The following is a 17,459-nucleotide window of genomic DNA, read 5'->3' as shown; positions in this document are numbered from 1 at the left end:
AGCTATTCCTGCTGAAGACTCTCTTGAAGAAGTTTTAAGTGTGAATGAAGGATTATTACTGTGCAGCTGAAATGCAGTTTAAGTTGGCTGTAACCTTTTATGCTTTTTTTTTTCCTTTTGTTGGGAAGAAAAGCTTAGGGGCCTGTTTCCCAGCTTGTCTAATCCAGGAAGGGCATAATAGGTTTCTCCCACCCCTGTCAGGGAAAAATAAAATCCCACAGCCAAAGCCAACAAGCCTGTGTTCCATTAAACTTTCCTTATCCTTTCTGTATGAGAAGGACTCCATTTGTTCTCTATCCCTTTTCCTCTCCAAAATGCACATCAAAAGTGTGAGATCAGATGCTAACTTCTTTCACTCTCCCCATTTTATAAACAATAAGTGATGGAGGGAGGCGTTATTTTGTCCAAGCTCACAGAACAAATCAGAGCAGGATTAGGTTGGCGTGTTTTCCTGACTTGCATTCCTTTGCTGTTACCAGTGGGTTATGCAGCATCTGTACAGCTCAGCTCTTCAGGCTGAGCTCCTTTCATGGTCCCCCATGGAGGAGATGAAGCATCTGAAGAGGACGCAGGCCTTTGGAAGATGTTTTTTGTTGTAGAATCTCTCCCAGTTCCTGACTGGCAGTTTGGATGACACATCCGTGGGAGAGTCTCACACTGTTTGGTAGAGCCTGCTTGTTCTTCCTCACAGTCTCACAACTGGAGGTTGTTTTCTGCATGTCTTTGGAGATTTTGGAGTGACGTAGGGCTTTTCTTCAGATACGTATTGGGAAAGGCTCATCTTTTTTAACACGTAGGTTTTCATGTGCTGTTTCACTGTATTGATGTATTTTTAAAATGCAACAGAAAAAGCTACTTTCCAGCCATCCCAGAGCCTTTGCTTTAGTTTCCTTTGCTTTTGAGTGATGTTATGTTCTGTTATGATTTTACACAGTGCATCAAATCAAATAAAATTCAAAATAAAATTTAAGATGCATACTATAACCAAAGAGGTTTAATAGTCCGTAATGCCATTTATAGCATTTTGTAAGTGGCACTAGTATAATGGTAGAGTTAATCATCTAATTGTCCATATTCTATAACAATGGCATAATTTAGGAAATGAAATTAATTTTTGAATATGAAATGTCCAAATAATATCTTTCTGAACCACGATTAAGGCACTAAATATTGAAAGAGTACTTTCCAAGAAGATGGTAAATCTCTGGATGCTTTATATGCACACATATCTTGCTGCTCCTGTAATGAGTCTTTCCCACCTGTTTTGTGTTTGTGCCTTGGCTGAGAGATACCAATTCTTCAATGGAACATTCTTTCTAGAAGGTTCCACAGTTATATTTTCACAGGTGGGACATAGGCCACTATCTCTGACTAGCTTGTTGACAACATTGTTCCTGCCCTGACAAGGAAATCTTGTGCTGCAGACCTTGGTTGAAGAAGTTTTTATTCTTCCTAAAGAGAGTGAAGCAGAGCAAAGGAAATTAAGAAAGCATTAAGACTTGAATGTGACTTAAATTAACATAAAATTTGGAATAATTTGATACTGAAATAAATGCATGAGAATTATGGGGAAGTCAAAGATAAAACTAGCTAATCAGAGCAAGACCAGAATGTTTTTGGTTTTTTTCAGTTACCTTAAAAATCTGTGTTTTTAACATTGCTGTTTGTTAATTGTTTTAGTAGGGAAAAAAATTTCGTTAGGCTTCACATACATTGAAGGACATGATATTCTGTAGAATGCATGGTAGACTACATAGGGATATATATATGAAATTAATAATCTGAACAGAAACTGGACATCACCATAAAAATAGTTTTAAAACAGATGTAGATTACAGTTCAGAGTCTGTTAGTGCAAGGCAATAGCAAAAGCATGGTGGTTTTTAAATGAACACCTCACATATTGAATCAAATTAACAAATAGACTGAATCAGATGATTCACTATAAAACCAAGAACACTACTGTGAATTTGTATTTGTGAATTTTATCTCTTAGTTTATCTTGTAATTTGCTTAAAGAATTCACCCAATAAGATAGTAATAATTCAATTCATTATACTCCTATTAACTAAATTATTGGAAATGAGCACGGTTAAAGAAAACTTGCCAGGAGCAGAGATTGTACTTTACGAGATTGTTTCAAGAAACATTTTTTTCTTTATTTTTCTAGTTTCTGCTCTCAAACCATTACATTAAAAAAAATTAATTATTTGCTTTGGGCTTTTAGACATAAAACTACCTAGGAAATAGGAACAACAGCAAAATGCCCAATTCTAATTGAATTTGCAGAAATGTGCTTATGAGTCTGTACTGATTAAAACTCAACGCTGTATATGCACCGTAACTTTACACCGTGGCTTCCTGTGTGATTTTCTGTGAGCCAGCATCTTTTCAGTACCCACAGATCTCTGAAACAGGGCACATTCACAACTGCATACTTGTTGCCTTGTGGTAATTTTATGTAGCAAAACGCTTGGAGTACCAAACTGTTAATGGGCCCAGTTATTTATGTACAGTGGGATCATGAGCTTCCGAGTGATTTCCCTTATTAAGCCTGGATGTCTGGTTCTCTGATGCCTCAAAAGCCCTGATCAGGACCAGACTCCTGTTGAATACAGACACGCTGAATAAGGCTTTTAGTTTTGACCAAGATAGTGCTAGAAGAAACAGTGAGTAATCCAGTTGTAGAAAAGAGAGGATGAATGAATATAATAGCAAACCCCATACTTAGGCCTTTTACCTTCCTACTTTTTTTCTGTAATTTTGAATCATTTATTGAATTTGTTTGTAGGGGGTTTAGTATTATTAGTTGTTCTGTTACATTGCTACAGGTAACATACTGAAGATACCATTTTCTTGAGGGGGTATGTGTTTGTATGTTTGCTCTCAATATCAGCCATAATATCCCTCTTTGAGATGTGACATTTTGAGGGATATCTAATTTCTGAGGCAGTGTAGATAAAATTGTGATACAAAACCAGACAAAGGCTTTTTTTTGGCACAGCTCAGCTCTTTCTTGCTTTTGTTCGTTGTCACATCCATATTTGGTATCTGCTTACTTCCAAATTACCTTTGCAATGAAAACACATAAAGGAAATTTCAGCTTTGAGTGTTGTTTTCTTCTGAAGTATTTTGGGGTGAGGAAAATAGAAGAGCAGGGTCTTAGAATTTAAAAAGCTTTAGTCTTGGAGCTAGCATTTTTAATACAATGCTGCAAATTCTTGACCTGCATAAGCTGTAGTTTTCTTTATCCCCAAGGCAGTAAGGAAATTCTGATGTACAGCACATCTCTCTATTTCAATAGCAGGCTTTTCTTTTTGTGCAAGCACGTTTTTTTTCTGCACAGAATTACATCCTAATACGATACATATCATTACTGTGTCTGTGTTCCTAGAGATTTTAAGCTGCTTGTTTATTTTTTCAGCTCTGAAATGTTGATTTAAAGGTCAGTGTGGCTAGCTGTTCTCTCTGGTAGGTTTTTGCACTGCTGTTTGGCAATTTGGAGCAAGAGCTCTGCAGTGTGATGTTTTTTGTGTGCCTTTGCAAGCAATGTTAGTCATCCAAAATGTCGGCTCCGATAAGAAGATTATTTTAGCAAAGAAATGGATGTGCATTGTTATGGTTTCTTTAGCTTTGCTGTTTCTCTGCTGTGTTTTTGTCATCAATGATTTCTTAAGAATCTGCAAATCCAAAGGTAACCATTTTTCCCCAGTCAAGTAAATGCTGCCTTTGCTAAGAAAATTCCTGTTGTCCAGGAGCTTTTAGACAACCAGAAATGCTGTGCTAAGAAAGCAAAATGTATTTAATTCAGTTGAACAGTATGTTGACCTAAACTGAATAGCAAGTCTTACTACAGGCTGCACATGAGAAGGGACTGCCTTCTGCTGCTTTTTCATAAGTATTACCGATTAGCAAAACCTTTCATTCTGCCCATTGCTTTACTGAATTCCTCCTGTTTCCCCACACATTCCTGTTTGGCTCCCACATCATGTCTTGGATTTGTAGCATGGTGTTTCTGCAGCAGCACAATGCAGACACACTGGAATAGAAATCAAAGCAAAAGTTGCTTTTGCTTTGCACAAAGGCAAGGAGAAGTAGGGTTTCCTTACCCACTTGACACTAGTGGGGTGGTGAGACACTGGTTCATGAACTATGGCTTTATAAAAATCAGGAATTCACAGTTCTGTTGCCTGGAGGCCTTGAAGCATGAGCAAACGTGGAAATTTCTCCACAGTCATAGATGGTAAAATAACTTGGCCCAGTGTGCTGTGCTGGGGTAAGTCAGGAGGAAACCTGGGTCCTTTACTCTTAGTCATCTATCTGTTAGATAATCTCTTCTTTTTTGAACAGTCAGGACTGCTTTATCTAATTAGATATACCCTTAAAGACAGACACATTCTTGCAGAACACTGGATGTTATTTATTGGAAAGGTTAGAAAATCAAACCTGTTGTTTATCTTAAAAACTGGATGCCTCCCAACTCCTTTCCTACTTCTTCTCCCTGACATTGTACTGTCACTACATTACAGTTTCTGTTTAATTATTCATAGCCCATATATAACACCATCACTTAGAGCAGGAATGGGAAACTACTGCACTCTATCCTCTGTTTTATGCAGTTTAGTCAGGTAAAGTACAAGTCACCCAAGCAGCATCTTTTGTTGGTAGCTAAAGGTGTTTATAATTGGATGGTCACAGTGCTGTTGAAGAATGATAGCTAGAGTGAGTTTATGTGCAAGTTTTGATATAATTTGAAGCCTTGTGCTGCATGAAGAAGGGTAGGAGAGAGGATGGGATCTGCCAGCTTTTTCCATATTCCCTTTCTTATGGACCCAAATCACTCCTAAGGAGCTGCTGGCCTGGGAAAGTATTAGCAGGCTTCCTTATAAGTGAGCATTTACTTTGCTTTTTGCTTCCATTCTTTCAGCCTACAGACTGTGCTGCAATGGGAACACAAGGACTGAATAATTTAGGCCTGATGTGTGATACCACACAATAAAATGGCTTAGCACAGTACAGGTTTCCATATACTAATTTAGGTGTAGTGTCCTATTTACATAAAACATACAAAAGGTCTGGGCTGAGGGCTAAGAACAATTGGAAAACACAGCAGAACTTTCCTAATCTCTGTGTATTTTTCCACTCTGTCCTGTGGAGCATCTGCATTCTCACAGTTATAAATGGTATGGTTCAAGGCATCTCTGTTTCTGCTCAGAGGAATTTTGTCCTTTGCACTGTCCATTTTTATGAATTAGATATCAGGTGAAGTATCACAGAATATCTCAAGTTGGAAGGGGCCCATAGGGGCCATCAAATCCAAATCCCTGCTCTTCACAGGACAGCCTAAAGCCAAACCATGATAGGGAGCATCAGTCAGGTGCTCTTTGAACTCTGCCAGGTGAGATGCTATGGTGACTGACTGAAAGCTTCTTTCACTGAAGAAGCTTTTCCTGACATCCAATTTGAATTTCCCCTGATGCAGTTTTGTGCAGTCTCCACCTATCTTTTAGAGGAACCAGTGCTTGGGCACCATTTGGTATGAAAAGATGTCCTCTTTATATAACATTAGTGTGGAAATGAAGCCCTGATTAATAGTGTGACACCATTTTTGTGCCATGTATTGTAACAATAGAAAATGATTACATGCCAAAAGATAGCATAGTTAAATTGCATCAGTTATTTTAAAGTTACTGTAAAATGTACTTTTATTTTTTTCTTTCAAGCAATTTGTTAAACATGGATAGCCTCTGTTAGTAAAGCTGTAATGGCACTTCTTGATACTGCAGATGTGGGAATGTGATAGGTGCATAAATGCACATAAAATGTTGTGGTCAAAGTTGAGCTTCCTTTACAAAGAGTTGTTCACAAATATAGTATGCAAATATGGAAAGATTTGCTGAGACTGCATTCTGGGCATTTCTTTTCTTTAGTCATATAACCACTTCTAGTATTCAGTTATCTGAATATCACTGATTGTCTGGATATCTGAGATGCATTCAGTCCAGATTGCAGACAGCTTGTTAGTTATTCATGTTCCATTTGTTTAACTGATTTTTAAAAATTAGAAGTATTTACCTCATGATATAGGTCACAAATCTTTAACAATACAACGAATGTTTCTGACCAATACAGAACAGATAATGCAGCAGGTTAATGTATTGTCAGGCTGACTGACTTACAAAGTTGATGGAAAAATGAATGACTTTAATAAGTAGTTTTCTAGCATGTGGTCCTTATGAGATACTGCTATGAGCAGAATATAAAGGAATCCTGTGAAGAGGAGCTGTAATGAAGGGCAAGAATAACATGCTGTAAGTCACCAGCAAAGGAAAAACAGGCTTTGAGAGTGGTGGTGAGCAAAGAGGAGAATGGGCAGCTGTGATGTTTTCTCTTTGATGTGCAGGATCTCTTGGCAGATTTTCTGATGAGGTACAAGCTTGCCAAGTACGGTGGCAAGGCAGTGTCATGCTCTTCTGTGCCCTGTTTAGGAAGGGAGCGTCTCAGGCATGTGGTGGAGCTGGAGCCCTGATTTTTCATCCTGCTGTCTGAGCTAATGGACAGAACTTGTAATATTATGTGATATGCTGTACTCTATATACTTGTGCCAAAAAGAGCCAAGAAGATACTGAAGATAAGTGGGACCCCTGAGCTGCAGGCTGAGCAACAGTTGCACTTACTTCATTGCCTTATATTGTCAGTTTGATGGCAGGCTGCAAATCTTTGTGTGTATTAATTCAAACAAATAGATAGATATAATTTTTTATTCCATAATCAAGTGTAAAGAAAAGCTGCAAGTATTTTCTTCTGGGAGTAATGAAAACTATAAGGAGGTATATGGAATAAAGCCCTCAAAGGAGCAGATACTTTCTGGTTTTAAATGCTTCACCTCAGAGAATCATGGCATTATTTAGGCTGGAAAAGACCTTTAAGATTATCAAGTCTGAGCACATCCCTATGCACTGCATCCCTAAGCAGCATATCTACACAGCTTTTAAATACTCCCAGGGATGGTGACTCAAACACTCCTCTGGTAGCTTGTTCCTAGGGCTAGGTTGACAGCACTTTTGGAGAAGAATTTTTTCCTGGTATCCAGTCTAAACCTGGTGCAACTTAAAACCATTTCCTCTTGTTCTGGTGCATGTTTCCTGGGAGAAGAAATCAACCCCCACCTTACTACCACCTTGTTTCAGGACAGCATTTACCCAGTTCTTGGTCTGGTAACGAGTTTTGAGTTTTGAATGCATTTATGCTTTCTTTTTTTTACCAATCCAAAACTCTTTCTACAAGGTAACCAAGTGCTCTTAATCAGAGTTGATGACAGGCAGGCAGCAGATTAGGTCTAACACAATTTATAAAACTCTTTGGAATTACAGACACGGTGGAAGTATCAGAGTGAAGTGTTGCTGAAGGTGTGTTTTTTTAAACTTCAGGCTGGGCGATGCAGGTTGCAGCCTTTGTTTTCGTTCAGAGGAAGTGGGAGAACGACAAGAGTCACTTCAAAAAAATGCTGGATTATTTCTGTGACATTCGTGAACCACTGCAACTCCTCATCTTTCCAGAGGGAACTGATCTCACAGGTAGGCTGCACATGTCATCTTCTCAGGGAATATTCAACGTGGAAATTCTTTGTTGTTTATGGAAAGAGTTTAAGAATGTCCAAGGCAGGAGCAAGACCTGGTTCTCATGGGTAGTGGAAATTATAGTAAAAAATCAAACAATGTGCTGATTCATGTGAGAGGCACAAACACAGTTCCACTGGGAGACTTTGCCAGTCTTCCTGAAGTAACTTACATTGCAAAGCATCTACTGATTGACACTGCTTTTTATTGGTCAGTACTGTACATACACTGCATTAGCAAAAGCAGGCTTCAAGGCCTGGAATATATCACTTGCATGCTCCTATTTCCTGAATTACTGTGACAAAATCATTTCATACCAATGAGGGATTGATTTCAATCCCTAAGAGGGATTGAAAAGGAGTAATAATTCTATTTGATTTCTTGCCCAATGTTTTAAGAGGGGAACATGGAGATACTTGTTCCTTAGGCCATGTAAGCACTGGAAGCAGTCTCTATCTGCCTCTATAAGGGAAGTGTCTCTGTAAAACAAATGTTGAGATAATCATAGGAGTAAATGTAATGAGTTTGACCCTGTAGTATTAATTTTTAATCAAATATGTACCTTGATACAGGTATCTTATGGCATCATTAGGAAGCTGTTAATCAATGTTGAAGACAACTCAAGTGCCTATAAAAGAAAATACTGTATGAATGTTCTGTGGTTGTTGGTGCCTCCAGCATGATGCCTGATTTGATGTGTTATCTTTAAATAGAAAATGAATTGCAATTAAGCTTCTAACTTCTGGCTTATTGTAAAGATTTTTGCTTTACTTTTCATTGCAGATATTTTCAAATCATATTTTATTGCAAAGACATGTCAGTAAGTAGTAGACATGGTATAAAAATAACTAACATATGGTGCTGTTTTTCCTTCTATATTCCAAATATCCTTAAAATGGGTATGTGTGTAGTATTCAGATGCTATCACACTGTAGGGAATTATCATCACTTGATCAGCTTTCCTTAAAGAGGATAAATTCATTGAACATTCTTGGACTTCTTCACATGACGTGTCTTGTTGAATTGGTTATCTTGTATCTAAAGATAGGAAAAAGGATGGAATTTTCTTCACTAAAAAAATTGTGAGGCCCTTGGACACCAGGGTGACCAGAGGAGCTGTGGATGCTCCATCCCTGGAAGTGTTCATGGCCAGGTTGGATTGGGCTCTGCTCTAGTGGGAGCTGTCCCACCCTGCCCATGGCTGGGGGTTGGAATGAGGAGATCTTTAATGTCCCTTCCAAACCAAACCATTTCAAGACTCTATGAAATTATCTCATTCAACTTTTTTTCTTTGAATTCATGAGGAACTGTTTCCTCCTAGCTCAAATTATGAGGTACAATCTGTATTTTACTAACGGAGTCAGGAGACACCTCCTTGGAGCACTCACACTCTCTGAACAGGTGTTTCCATCTCAAGATGTCTGAAAGAATTGGATTGTTTAGAATTTATCCATAATTTTTTTATGCCTTCTAATCTCTAGAGGAAACTAGTATTCCTGAGAGACAACAGATTTTTAAAGAATTGAGGAAGCTTTGTATTGCAGGTTTAAAAAAGATTTGGCTGAGGACTGAGACAGCCACAGTGTGTTAACATTTGTGCTGCAGAGTCCAAAAGACAGTGGTGAGGATGCTCCCACCTGAATGTAAAGCTGCTTAAGGAAACACAGGGTTTTCTCTGTGCTGTAGTTACTGATTTAAATGACTTAGGCTAAACTTGGGTATAAGTTGTTGAGCCGTCCACTGAGAAAACTCATGGGAACAAGTTTCTCTATTTAATTAATTTTAAAAAAAAGCTAATTGAATTTCTGGACACAGGTTGTTGACAGATTTTTTTTTTTCCCTTTGGTAAGATAATTCTGTTGTTCTGATTTCCCTTCTTTATGCCTGTGTAACATGTTCTCTTTAACTTCACAAAGCCCAGTGGAGACGTACTAACTGTGCTGTTCTGCTGAGGCCACCACAGGTGGGTGTGAGCAGCCCAGGAGGAAGCAGAATGGTGGGAAGGATGGAGTGATGGATAGGGAAGACAATAGGGCACTGCTGTGCTGGCTTCTGACGTGTTAAACTGTTCTGTGTTTACCACTCTTAAATTGCCATCAAGTATTGAATGCCACTTGGATACTACATTTGTTCTTAAAAGGATGAATAGAGATGGACAAAACCCTGTATTTTTTTCTCTGGAAGTAAATAGCTCTCCCTCTCTGATTGTCCTCATAGGAAATACTGCTTAATATACATTTTAAAATAGTGTAGGAGACAGGAAAAAATCCCTTGACAAGCTAATCCTGACCAAGCAGTAAATGTATGGCATATGAGAATGCTAGAACATAATGTATGTACCCTTTTGAAGAAATTATTTTCAAAAAACTGTTGCATTATTGACGTATTAGGACCTGTTGCAATTTCATGTTCCATTCTTTAGAATAAGAAATAAACTGCTTTTTTTCTGAACAGTTTCTCAGAATTGTAGGGAACATTTTGCAAAAATAGAGGCAGTGACACTTGTTTTCTGGCCAAATGGTAAAACTGCTAATTACTTCTGAAAACAAAATTCCTCTGATGCTTAAAATGAAAAGTAACATTCTGCATCAATGAATAGCAGAATTGCTGTGCAGCTCTGTGCTGCTGTCATTTCTTTATCCTCTCAATGGCCATGTAACAATGATAGATTTACTTCTCTTTATAATATTTTCAGGTATTTGAGAATGAGATTTCCAAGAAATGTAAAATACGACTGTATTTATATTTTGCCTGACTTTAAGGTGGTGAAGTACTTTGCTGTGGGAGATGCTACAGAAATAAATTTTAGAAGTAGTAATGTCAAGAACCCTGAACACTGTATTTGCAGACTGGATTGTATAGGAGCTGAGGCAATAATTACATAATTGTATACTTATTTCTGATAGGTTGGCCATCTTTTCACTCTGGAGTACTTCAAGGTTAAAGCTCAAAGGTATTTTATTGTAATTGCTTAAAAAGAAGCTCTCCGCAGGTAAACATGTAGCCAGGCTTTCTGAAGCCCTGAAGAAAACAAAGCCACCATGAGTGTCATGCTTCCAGAAAGCTGGAATACAACCCACCATATTGCCTGCTCTTTTGTTTTTCCCTTTTGGTGTTCCTTATAAGATTGTTTGTAGTAATTCTTCAGAAAGCAGTAACAGAAAAAAAAAAAAGAAAAAGTTGCTGTGTTGCTCTGTGCCTGGTGCAGCCTGATTTCCTCTGGATTTGTGTGTGCATCCCTGTACATGTTCCTTTCTCCACACCAGTGCTCCTTTCCCGTGTGTTCCCTTCCGTGTGACGTTTCCTGCCCAAAGCTCCTGCTGCTGCCTGGGCTGTGCTGCCCCGGCCAGTGCTGGGGCGCCCGGGGGGCTCTGCATGCTGTGCTGAGAGCCCTGGCACACCAGCAGCCTGCCCTGCACTCTCCCTGACCCACATCTCTGCTCTCAGAAGCTTGCCTTTACCCAGGGTTTTCTAAAGCTTCTGCTGGGCTGGATTATCTTTGAACCTCTTGACCCCGATAAACTGTGTTTGCAGGGGGCAATAGCTTCAAAAGTTAAGAGGAACAAACAGGTGGACAGAGTGTGATTGCACAGAGCTTTTTTCCTTGAGGAACAACTAAAAAGCAAGTAGGAAAGCTTGCTGAAGTTCAGATTTTGGCAGGGGTGATGTGATGTGGATGACAGAAGGTAACAATGAACTGCAGTTGGATTTTTAACTTTGCTAGTAAATGTGATGTGCTTTGTTAGTGCAAAGAAAATACTGATCAGAAGCACTGAAAGGGGTTACTCTAACGTGGAAGAGGTTGAAAGTAGCACAAGTGAAAAAAATTGCTTCCTTTTTTCTCAAAGTATTAACTGTGAGCCAATAAAGCTTTATCATTTCTATGCAAACCTCTAATAGGAAAATGAGGATTTTATTTTTTATCTACTTTGAGAGACTTTTGGACTACTCATTTACTCTTTCATTGTCTGGCACTAATATAATTTGAGAGTATTTGAAGTCATAGAAGAACATGCATGTTTTTATCAGTGCGTTTTTATCACAAGTGAAATTAAAGGAAAGAGTAGTACTTAATATCAAATTTCAGCTCACAAGCTAAAAATACCTTTTTACTTAAAAAAAATGAATTTGTTCATTTTATGCACAGCTTTTCAGGAGCACTTCTTTAAAATCTGTAACTCAAAAATCAAGAAAATGTGTTAGCAACATTTCTTCCTTCAGTTACTTTAAATGAAATTTTGAGGTGTGGTGCTTCTAGAAAATGCTGACTTTGAGCTTTTCCAGTAATTTTAGAGTGTGGCAAATGGGATTTGGAGAGAAATGGGAAAAAATATAACGAAATTATTTACCAAAGGTGGCACAGGAGCACAAAAAAACCTAAGAAGTTTTGGCAAGAACCCTTAAACTCTTGTATTTTTGTGTAGTTTGATAGTTGCTCTACAGAAGAGTCTAAAGATTCAAATAAACTGGATGGTTGCACCTGTCACCACCCCAAAGAACATGCTCTGGGAGCCTGCATGCATTTGCTGAAGGAGACAGGGGAGGAGAGGCAAGTTGGTGTGAGACCTGAGGAGACAGGGCATGAAGCAGCCCTGGAAATGTCCCACATCACCCTCAGCTGATAAACTGGTGCTTTCCATAAAAATGAGTTATTCTCCTTATTCTTTTTTACCAGCAAATAGAACCAATGGGTGAAAACACTCCTGATAGGAATGATGAGCAAAAACTTGGGGACTAAATTTGCTTTGTCTTAAATACAGTGTAGGAAAGAAAAGACTTGTTCCTAGAAAGCAACATTTGCTCAGCTCTTCAGAGGGCTTGGTGATAGGGGACATTACCTTTAGCCAGCCAAATGATGTGGGTGGCCTTTTGAGACTGAGGTAAACTGAGTGTATTTGTAGGACCTGTTTCAAGAGCTGCTTGATGCTATTTGTGTTGGTAGTTTAGAAGAACATATGTTTTTCCTCTTTTTGAGGAAGTTTTTAGGCATCCTTCACCTTTTTTTTATTATTCCACCTAAGACTGTTATAAACTTGACTATGGAACAATAAGACATCTGCATAAGTTTTGCTGCACAGACAGTGTAGCCTGGTCTATTGATTATGAGATTTTAAAGAGGCATTGGTTGTGTGAATTCCCTCAAGCTGCTGAGGATATAAAAATGGGTTTCTAATTTCCTGGATTGGTTTTCTAACCTCTAGATTTCATAGAATGGGGAGCATGGCATGTGCTGCCTTTTGTTGCCTCTGGTTCTGAGCAGCAGAATTTGCTCTGAATCTCCCCCAAAAAGTTTGGGCACTGGTGTCTGGCACAAGGATCCCAAACAGTAGTGGGCACCAAGGTCCTTACATTGGATGAGATGGCAGTCAGAACATTTAGTCATAAGTAATAAAAGAGCAAGAAACTGGGTTTTTTCCAATGCCAAGATTACACAAGGGGGAGGAAAGGCATCATTCCTACGTTTTTTGTAGGGTGGAGGCTTATGATACCCTTGCTTTCAGTATATCATCAAAGCACATTGACCTTCCTGACTTGCTGTAATAAATAATGTTTAATGCACAAAGACCTGTGGCTTTATAGTTGTTAGGAAGGGGAGAGGGAGATGATTTTTCCAGATGACAATGATCGTTGTGTTAGCTGGGAGCATTATTCTAGTTGTAAAATCCCATTACACTAGGGTCATGCAAAAAGGGAGGGGAGCAGTCTCTGTTATATAAAACTTACAGTCCAGAGGCAAGACAGGCATACAAATGTCAGGAAATAGCTGAATAGTGTTGGCCAGTGTGCTGATGTCCAGCTGTTCACACATTTCAGAAAGGCAGTGTAGTAAAGGGAAATTTGGAAGATGTTTTGCAGATGTTTACAGTGAGTTCTTGCCAAGTACAGGGAGGTGCACTTAGAAGAAGTTTGAAGATGATTATTTCAAGGTGATGGGCACTGGAGGTCCCAGATTTTTCTTGCAGCATCAGTTGGGTTTTACTCAGAGAATCCTTTCACTCCTTGCTTATCTTTAGTGCAACTAGGAGAGTTTTGCAAACACCAAGGAGCATTTTTGTGCTCCCTCTGAAGCAAGGTGCTAGTGAGCAGATACACAGAGAGAGTTCTTCTGAGTGCTCATTAACTGTGTGCACTTTGACGTGTTTAAAATTTAGAATTCTTGTTTTAGACTGCTTACCTTTATGTAGATGTATATGGCACTTGTGTCTCAAAGCTCTGATTGACTTGATTTGCAGATTTTCTGAAATGAAACCCAAACTTGGATTTGCTGAAAATGAAGAATATGATACTTCTATCCTTTGGAAACAACAGTACATCACCTTAAGAACTTTTGTGATAAATAAATTTAAAACATTTTACTCAAACCATTCCAGAATCTGGAAAGGAACTCTTGATTTTGGTAGTTTTTATAGGAGCAGACTTGGTCATCAGTGTCATTTCTTAGAAAATAGTTTTGTTCATGAGCTAATACTGGTGCACCTAAGAGGTAGAACCTGGTTTTTTTTTGGAGGAGCATTTAATAATTACCAGATTACTGTTGTCTCTTCAGCCATTCCAAGTCTGGCTCATGGTTCCCTTTACAACTTTGCCATTGCAGTGGGAGTCTGCAAGGCAAGTCCCCTTTGCTGATTCAGAATAGTCATTTGCAGTATTGAATGGAGTAGTAGTTGAGCAGACAAAAATAGATATTCTGACCATGTGGTTAAAGACATAATGTATATGTCCAAGGGAAGATAAATTAAATTACCTAGCCAAGTGTAATTTTAGTATTTCACACATTCCATAATTTTAGCAATGCTTTTTGAAGTTGTAATATTTTTCAAGTATTTGTATGTTTTGGCAATTTGGCAAGAATTAAATCTTTGGATCCTCTTTGCTGAATCACTTGCTTGGCTACTGTGCAACAGCTTTCCTTTCCTCCAAATCACATGGTCAGAAGATCTGTGCAGTCAATCTTAAGGCTTGCATATATGAAAAGCAGCTCTCTCAGGCATGGAAACAGTAGGGAAAAGATATTTACATGGGGAAAATTTAACACAGATATTAATACAGGGAAAAGATATTTAGTATGGTGATATGTTATAGCATTTATTAATTGGTTGACAAACCTTTAGAAGGGGCGCCAGAATTTTTGAGAAATAAAGAAGTCATATAATTTAGGGACAAAAGAAAGATGGGGGAATGTTACATTACAGCAAAAAAGAAATCTCTCACTGCTCTTGATTTGTTCACTTGTGCTATTGTGCTTTTACAGGAAAAATTGGGAGGACTGTAAAAGGAAGGATTTATCTCTAAGTATCACTTCTGTTAAATGATTAAACAGCAATATGTTTTCTATTAATTTATCTTCCATCTCTGTTAAGCTTAACTGTGGACCCTTAAAAAGGAATTTTTTGTTTTAAAAATAAAATAGATTGCTCAAGCAGTGATTTTGTTCCATACATCTGTTGCTGGGATTTTGTCTTTTAAGCACCTGTAAAACTTCATATGTATGAGTTATTAAATAAGTTATTTGCTCAAATTGATTTTTGCCCTGTTGCCAAGGGAACCCTGCAGATGTCCATTGCCTTTTGGCCCCAGGGGAGGCACAGCAGGACCCGCAGTAAAGAGCTGAATGTAGCCAGCAAAGTCCTTTTGGCTGTTGACTGAGGCTGCTTGGAAGAGCCTCCTGCACATCAGAGGAGAACAAATTGCCTCCTCTCCACCTGTCTCCAGAAGTTTTTGCTTTGGTGTCCTTGTCTTCCTTGCTTAGCGGGCTCTCTTAGCAACCAGCTCTGGAAGGCCTTTGGTTTTCTCATGAGTTTTTTTGATTAGCAGAGGTTTGAAATACATTTGTCATGGGGTTTAGCCATGGTGCTTTCCAGCTGCCTTGCATGTACTGTGTGTACAGGGGCAGGCATGTGTTGTGGCACTGAGGTGCTTGGTCAAAAAGTTAAAATGGGGAACTATGTGCAGCACAGGTTGGTGAATAAGGCGTGGCAAGTTCAGAATGAAGATGTAAAATACCATTTTAAGCTGTTAGATTAACTGCTTTCCTCTTTTTAATATTTTCTTTCTGAAATAAGTGTAGTGTGGTTAAACACTGACTTCAAGGTATTTCTGTTCATAATATCCAACCTACATTACTGTATGTTGTGTCTTTTGAGTTGAAAAAAACCCCAAGCATAATTGAGTCAATTTATACATGTTACTGTAGAATGGGTATTGGAGTGTACAGAGAACTATTAACAGACTATTAATTTATAAATTTCATATCGCATTTGATAAAGTATGAAAGATTTGCTGATGATTTGCTAAAATTAAGTGAGAGGGTAAAAAGGCTTTTCTTGCAATCCACATGGCTCTTCCTCATACCATGGTATGGCCAACTGAAAGCACACTTGTGTCTGCCTCCACATCCGTACTGTGTGAGCTGCTGTTGTGTCCTTCCTGTCGTGTAACCCATTTAATTCATGGATTCCATTTAATTCATGGTCTGTGTGCACAGTAACACCAAGTGCTGCTTCTCCTTCTCTCCTCAGACAATACCAAAGCCCGCAGTCATGCATTTGCTGAGAAGAATGGACTGAAAAAATACGAGTACGTGTTACACCCACGAACGACCGGATTCACCTTTGTGGTTGAGCGTCTAAGGGAAGGTAATCCTGCCCTGTCCTTGTTTTTCCTTTAAAATGATTGTAACATGGAGAGATTTGAGACTTGATAACAGACACTGATATCATCAGGAGGTATGCAGGGAATGGAAGCAACTTTTGTGTTGTTTAGTTTTAAGTATTTTAGCTTGTTTAGCAGTCTTACATCAGAAATCAGTGGAAAAAATCTCAAGGAAGTTCAGCCTGTACCGTCCTCAACTCCAAGTGGGAGGTTGACACTGAACACACAGGCACGTATGTCACTGCCCTCTCAGAAAAGGCTTCTGGGTTTAATTCTGAGAGCTGGGTAAATTTATTGTTATGTTAAGTGGACAAGGGGAATGCACAGCAGCATGGAAATGCAGCAAGTCAGCCGCCCAGTGCTGCCAGATGTTTGGGGTGATGGTGACTCCGAGAAATACAAGTTGTGCTGCTTGGCAGGGTAGTGGGCAAGAAAATGTGTGATACTTACTTTTTACCCAGAAGTGGTTTTCCATCCCAATATTAATCTAGGTGTTAGGGTTGACTCCCTTTTACAGGAGAACAGAGCATGAAGATGTGATTGTTACACTGAGATGTCTGGGAGTTGTTTTGGGAATGGGCACTTTGAGGATGTTGAGGCCATCAGGATGTAACCTTTAAATGGAACAGATGTGGCAGGAATTCAAGTACAGATGAGTGAATATTTGCAGGATATATGGTTGAAGAAAATAAACATGTACAGTAGATATGAAGTGACTTTTTTATAGGCTGGTTCTTCAGGGAAAAGCAATTCTAGGTCTTTAACACATGCTGGTTATTTTGACTGCCAGAAGAAGTTTGAGATTATTAAAAAGAATAGGGGCCTTCTGGTAGGTTTTTTCCTAGCTGGAGTCTTTGCTTGGATTTTTGAAGGCAGACCTGGCTTGCATTTTACCTGCTTCCTTCTAAGCAGATATCCTAAAATCACTGCAAGCACTTTGGAATTTGTCCAGCTGGACAATCCCATTTATCTGTTTGACCCTATTGCACATTCAGAGCTGGACACCTTCGATTTTCATCTCTCTTGAATATTTATTACTCAGTTTGCTGTAGTAAAAAAATTTGCCACATACACAGTTTCAAAAGCTTCCTATACTTAAAACTTCACAGCATTAAGTTAATCTAGTGCATAACAGTATTTCAAACTGGAATAAATTTTCAGTTAAAGAAGTGTTTTCTACTTGAAATA

At 38.7% G+C, this 17,459-nt stretch overlaps 1 protein-coding gene across 2 annotated transcripts in view; it reads left to right on the top strand.

The window, feature by feature from the left end:
• Nucleotides 1–17,459, top strand: part of LCLAT1 (lysocardiolipin acyltransferase 1) — a 112,184-nt gene that overhangs the window by 45,223 nt on the left and 49,502 nt on the right. For both annotated transcript variants that reach the window (XM_064709325.1, XM_064709326.1), the window contains 2 exons: nt 7,431–7,577; nt 16,139–16,255. In XM_064709325.1, coding sequence (XP_064565395.1) covers nt 7,431–7,577; nt 16,139–16,255 — 264 coding nt within the window. The remainder of the gene's footprint in view (nt 1–7,430; nt 7,578–16,138; nt 16,256–17,459) is intronic.

Source organism: Zonotrichia leucophrys, chromosome 3, assembly GCF_028769735.1.
Source record: "Zonotrichia leucophrys gambelii isolate GWCS_2022_RI chromosome 3, RI_Zleu_2.0, whole genome shotgun sequence".
NCBI lineage: Eukaryota > Metazoa > Chordata > Aves > Passeriformes > Passerellidae > Zonotrichia > Zonotrichia leucophrys.
Note: the sequence above shows the minus strand (reverse complement) of the source record. Positions and strands in the feature narration are given on the sequence as shown.